The 6,407-nt window shown below is 47.3% G+C and overlaps 1 protein-coding gene across 1 annotated transcript; it reads right to left on the bottom strand.

The window, feature by feature from the left end:
• Nucleotides 1-681: 681 nt before the first annotated feature.
• On the bottom strand, nucleotides 682-5,798 carry LOC148506375 (uncharacterized). The gene is made up of 2 exons (XM_088446918.1): nucleotides 5,238-5,798; nucleotides 682-1,330 (listed from the first exon to the last, which is right to left on the bottom strand). Exons 1-2 carry the CDS (start codon nucleotides 5,566-5,568, stop codon nucleotides 1,143-1,145), a joined length of 519 nt encoding a protein of 172 aa, XP_088303044.1. The 5' UTR covers nucleotides 5,569-5,798; the 3' UTR covers nucleotides 682-1,142.
• Between the last annotated feature and the right edge of the window lie 609 nt (nucleotides 5,799-6,407).

Genomic DNA, 6,407 nt, shown 5'->3' with positions numbered 1-6,407 from the left:
GCGGGAGAGTGGTAGGGGAATATAATATTCGACAGTGGAAGAGTGGTAGGGGAATATAATATGTGACAGTGGAAGAGTGGTGGGGAATATAATATGTGACAGTGGAAGAGTGGTGGGGAATACAATATGTGACAGTGGAAGAGTGGTAGGGGAATATAATATGTGACAGTGGAAGAGTGGTGGGGAATATAATATGTGACAGTGGAAGAGTGTTAGGGGAATATAATATGTGACAGTGGAAGAGTGGTAGGGGAATATAATATGTGACAGTGGAAGAGTGGTGGGGAATATAATATGTGACAGTGGAAGAGTGGTAGGGGAATATAATATGTGACAGTGGAAGAGTGGTGGGGGATATAATATGTGACAGTGGGAGAGTGGTGGGGAATATAATATGTGACAGTGGAAGAGTGGTGGGGGATATAATATGTGACAGTGGGAGAGTGGTGGGGAATATAATATGTGACAGTGGAAGAGTGGTGGGGGAATATAATATTAGAGTGGTGGACAATGGGAGGGCCACATATTGTACTGTATATGTGACATTTATTTGAGACTCATGTGTGAGGAGAGGCCCATTATATATACGCATATCCCGACACATTCAACCATCACTGGGGGCCTGAGCCGTAACTAGACTTTTTGGTGCCCTGTGCCAGAAAGAGCATTGGTCCCCTCCCATTATTTTTCAAATAGGGACATAAAAAACACACCTGAAAAAGGGCCATGGCCTCATGGGGAAGGGCCAGGGAAAAGAGATAGGGGAGGCCAGGAGATGCTGGGGATAAAAGTAGAGGAAGCTACAAGTGAGAATGATAATAAACAGAAAATTGACAGGCCCGAACAATGCCCCCCCCGCTGATATGAATCGCCGCCAATGTCAGAAGATGCTAATTCATTCCACTAGTTACTTTGCTTTGATGGGTGATCAGCACCATGGGTGATTGGTGAAGCTCTCAGTTTTAGGCATGTAAGTACTGTGCTTTCTTGAATTCATGGGCAGCGTAAGTGACTCAGTAGAGGAAAAGCTATGATGCAGACAGACCGTCTCCCCGTGTGGGACCATAGCTGTAGCTGACACCCGCGCTCTGCACTGCGACTCTGTCTCTACCTTCTTATATAACTGTAACTTACTCTTCCTGCTACTTTCCATCTGGTCTTGTTTCAAACTCTTGTGTTAATTCTCTGACACTTTTTATCCCGCCCTGGATTACAGTCTTCTCGTTTCCATTCTCTGCTGGGTTTGTATTTTTATTGATATCATTTCCAATATTGGAGACTCCTGGTGACTTCCGTCCCGTTCTGTTTCCTGTACTAGTTTCTCCATTTTCTGTAGATATAAAAACACAGGTCAGATAATGGGGGACAGTGTTAGCTCAATGAATAGGGGGCATTGGGACTGGTTAATTACATATTGCTATTGCGATTACAGCTGCAATTATGCACACAGATCTGCTGCGAAAATATGCTAATATCCGTAATCGCAATGCCGTCGCACTGCCAGCCTAGGGACGCCCACTGCCGCTATCTCACATCCGTAATACCTTGCAGTCCTGCGTATACATCGGCAAAATCGAGTAACATCGGCCTCGTCATAGGCAGTGAGTACACAAGCTGCTTATGCCGTCGCAGTAGCTAATTTATGCACGCCCAAGTAACGACGTTCAAAGTCAAATGGACTGGCACGCCTGCGTTTCCCCCGCCACTCCCCTGTCACCACCTCCTAACGCTGCCCTGACATCACTCAGTCTGCAACGGCTCTGTATCTGCGTGAGTGATCGCAGAGCAATCGCACTGCTAACTTACGCACACGCACTGCTATGCATACGCATGCGCAGTACGCAACAATCGTCTGTCTGCTTTCACTATTGCAACAGCCCATTGTCATTGGTGATAAACATCCAGAACCAATGTTGTAAGCTGAGATAATTACAGTAGGTGCAGTAAAGGTTGTTGTGAAAATGTAAAAAAACGGAGTGATTTCTCATTGCTAATTCGCCCTTTATTATTCCTCATTTGGGCCTCTGTATCCTATTCAGTGTCAGTCACATCTGCAAAACCCCTGTGCTGCAATTCCCCTAGGCTGCCGCTCGCTACCCTTGTTGTACGTGGCTGATATTAGCCTGTGACAGGAGGCGTGGCTTCACCGACAGTGCAGAAAATGTCACAAGTTCCTGCTTATATTTACTGGGTCTGTGACAGATCTCAGTTACATCGTGCTTTCACCTTGAGGGCCCCAAAGGGGTTACAGTATGTCATCCTTTCTGTATGTAACAAACAGCGGTACAGTAATCTAAGATTGCCGCTGTTTGTCACTGCATCACTCTTAAACCAAGTTTGTTATATACATAATATATATACATAGACTTGCCATATCATCCCTTTACTTCAGGATACATATGAATACATATGAATAACACAGGTTCTGTGGCTGGCTGACTTCAAGTCTCCCTTTCACCTGGTTTTAATGAGCCACAGACCTGTGTAATTCACGTGTGCCCAAATGAAAGGAATGCTATAGCAAGCCTATATTTACATAATAGAGTGCAAATCATACTTACCGACTCTCCTAAGCAGCCCGGGGAGGAGACGCTGCTATCAGCTTCGGGGGGGAGCGGGGTCAAACTGTTAGACTTGTTAAGCCGCGCCCCTTTTATGGGAAAAGCCTACAATCCGCAGGTCTGCTTGGAGGGAGCGGGCTAAATAATTTGCGTCATGTAGCCCTGTCCCCTCCCTACGGAACCGCAAATTCCCTGTAAAATCTCCCCATCCTGCCCATTTCACTAGGAAGTGGGCAGGATGCGGGAGATCTGCCTACTCTTCCAGGGGTGCAGGGGGCTACCCGAAAAATCGGGAGCCTCCCACAATTTCTGGGAAAGTAGGCAAGTATGGTGCAAATGTGGTAATAAAAAAAAAAACACATGGAGCTTGGGACATACTAGACACATAAACAATAAGATATAGACTCTAGGCCATGATTCTGAGTGAGACGCCGTCACTTCCATTCTTGTGTCTTTGCTACATTAGAATCTGCAGCTTTCTGCTGATGCCACTACAAAGCCTTTACTTGGTGTCCATCCATCTGTCTGACTGTGCTAGAGCTGAGGAGGCCTCTCACAGCAACTATAAGCGCTGCCTTACTGGTGCACCAGTCACACCATGGAAACCTGCACCAGTCCTATGGTATAGTAAGTGTAGATTCTCTGTCTGAGTATGGCCTCCTATGAACGCGGGTGAGCTTCTATGTGCACCACCGCCTCCAGCTACATGCTGCAACTGGCCTGCGACATGGGTTGAGTATGAGATGCCGTCGCTCAGGATCCCAGTGGTCAGAATCCTGACGCCAGCATCCTGACAGGGTTAGTATACCGACACTTATACCGTCAGTATCCTAACCCACCCTCTCCCTACCCCTCCCACCATGTTGGCTGAACCTAACCTCCCCCCTTGTGCCTAAACCTAACACTCCCCCTGCACCTTAAGCATAACCTCCCCCCCGCACCCTTAACCTAACCCTCCCCCTAACCCCACTACTTACCATCGGGATGCCGGCGCTGGAATTTTGAAAGGTGTCGGGATTCTGGTGGCGGTATTCTAGCCGTCAGTAGCCCACCTGTCGGGATTATAACTAACTACCCTGCGACAGTGCGACACTACCATAAGATTCAATATCTCTATGTGATTTTTTTTGCCATTCTCCTGTTACCTCCCGGTCACTGTCCAGGAAAGCCCCTGACATTTCTGCCGTACATTATAATTGTGGTGCTAATCTGTAAGAGCAAAATTGGGAAGGATGCGCTGTGCTGCTCAGAGCATGCGCGGATGAAAACATCGCTACACTGTGCCCAACATCGCTGCTGCGTCCGACTCGGACTGAGGCCCATAGAGTACAGGACTCTTTGCTGAGTGTAAAATTCTAGCAAAGTGCAACTTCTGTGTCGTTTAAATGTAATGTCGCTGTGCGACTGCGGAGATACATCAATAGCGTACGCAATTTACCTAAGGGCCTGATTCAGAGTTGTACGCTGTGCCGATGTTTCCGCGAATGGAGGGTTATTTTGCCACTGTGCATGCATCTGAGCCGCTCTGCGCATGTGTCAAGGTACATTACTGCAGTCACACGTGGCGAGTCTTCAATCGCAGTGTGATCGACAGGAGCATTTGGGGGGCAATGAGGAGGGTCAGCTAAAAACGCAGGCATGATTCTACCATTGTGGGGGCGTGCCACATCCTGCGTCTGCGATCCCGTACACAGGACACAGGGCTCCAGCGTCTCAGTCATGGCGGCATATCTGAGTGACCAGAGACTTACTCAGGAAGTCGATGTCTGATTTGCGTCCGGTGCTGGGTATGTGTATGCAGTCGCGGGCAGCTGTGATAGCGCCGGTGGGCGTCTCAGTGCAAGTCCCGGCTGCTGTTCTATTGAGAACGAGTCCTGGGTGCTATGATCAGAGAGGAGCTATCTGGCAGAGTGTGGACAGCTGCCTGAGCTAAGCCGAGACTCTTAAGCTGGCCATACACCTGTGCACACACCTAAATATATATCTGCCCAATCTGTCTGGTGGGAAGGAAAATCTGGGCCGGCTTCCAGAGTGTGGGAGCAAATTTCTATTGTTATTTTCTCCCATACATTACCAGATTTTCCTTCCCACCACACAGACTGGACAGATATACTGTATCTATAGGTGTGTACACAGCCTAAGATCATCTGTCCAGTTGGCTGGTTGGAATGAAAATCAGGTAATGTATGGGAGCAAATGACAATCAACCATTTGCTCCCATACACTGGAAAATGGACAGTAGGTACCAGTGGTCAATGCTGAAAATTGAATTGCCCGGGGGTCATGTACCCCCATGCCAGCCTGGCCCCCAATGCCAGCCTGACCCTGACACTCAGGTATGTTAGTTTATGCTGCATGGTACACTAGTGATTATGGGGCTTGTGCACAGTTGGTTAAGGTCTGTTATATCCATGTAAATACAGCTTATCTGTATCTGAACATGCGACTCATAGTGACTGCAGAGGCTGAGCTAGGGGTGGGCAAACCTAGGTCACTAAGGCATGTTCACTCAATTATAATCATTATAATAAAAATAATATTAAGACCTGGACACAGACACATGTGCACGTGCACGTGTCAGGGGGTATATATGTTGCAGGTGATGAAGGGCTGGTGATACACAACTCAATGATGATGTAACAATAGACATTACATTTATTCCACCTAAAATCTCACCTGTCACACTGAGCTCTCCCGTCCTCTTCTCCAGTGGGGTCACCAGAGTGGGGTGCGTCACCCGGCAGATGAACTCTGACCTGTGATCTGTTAGCGCTGACACAGATACACTCAGACTGGCTGTGCAAGTGTAAGTCTTATCCGGCTCCTGTGTGGGCTCCATTACAGAAATCCTGTATTTATCACTGGGAGACACCTCAGTGAAATCCTGCTTATTCGGTCTTCTCCTCATCCACATCACCTTCAGGTCTTTCGGGTAATACCCCCAGATCCTATACTGCAGATTGGCGTCTGTGCCGGATACTAATTGCGGTGGCATAATATCATCCATCACTGGGGGAGAAGGAAAGCCTGTAGGACATTAATGGTGACATTGAAAAAAGTGACCTTCAAAGTATCCAAAACTAAGATTAGTGTTAACACTACAGTAAATGCAGCTTTAGATTAGGTCCAATTATAGTACAACTTAATTTCTTTCTTATACTATAGATAACAAAGAAAATATACCTATTACCAACTAGTTCCTAATGCCAATACCTAAACCACCTGACAATGGGCTTGTACAACTCTGTGAGCAGCGTACGGCGTATGGCTACACCACGATGAGGGCGGTGAGAACCATTTTGAGACCTGTTTATAAAACTGTTGGGGTACCCCATATCCTGACACAGTGGGGCCCTAATTTCCATGGGGCGTTTCGCACATTAGACTGAACACTTGTGTATTGGAAAGTAAAACACAGAGCCATAACTAGGGCTCCGAGTGCCCTGTGCCGCCCCTGCCCGCTTTGCACATAACGTCATGATGTCGTGCATAAGGGGGTGAGGCCGCCAGAACCTGAAGTTGCAGCAGAGCCCGGAGCGTCTTCAAGACGCTCTGGGCAGCTGTAATTATGGCAGGTTCCAGTGGATGCTACAGGCAGAACTGCTGCAGCAATGCTGGCTGCAGTGTGCAGTTCCATTGACTTAAAGTATACTGATCATTTACAGTAGAAAGTGATTATGTTTTATATACCTGCCCACTAACCCACTGCACTTTTCCTTTAATGCTGCACATGACTTGGTGTTCTACTTTTAATTGTCTATTTATTTCGTAATTCTATGAATGACCCAACCTTACAGTCTTCCAGGAATACACATAGGACCTCATTCAGAGTCTCTCACTAGGGCG

This window comes from Taudactylus pleione, unplaced genomic scaffold, assembly GCF_031769625.1.
Source record: "Taudactylus pleione unplaced genomic scaffold, aTauple2 ptg000407l, whole genome shotgun sequence".
Taxonomy (NCBI): Eukaryota; Metazoa; Chordata; class Amphibia; order Anura; family Myobatrachidae; genus Taudactylus; species Taudactylus pleione.
Note: the sequence above shows the minus strand (reverse complement) of the source record. Positions and strands in the feature narration are given on the sequence as shown.

Excerpts from the sequence above, each read along its gene's own strand:
- LOC148506375 (XM_088446918.1), bottom strand. The coding sequence starts at position 5,568 with ATGGATGATATTATGCCACCGCAATTAGTATCCGGCACAGACGCCAAT. Across the intron at positions 1,331-5,237 it reads GGGAGAGCTCAGTGTGACAG|AAAATGGAGAAACTAGTACA; the intron begins GTGAGATTTTAG and ends TTATATCTACAG.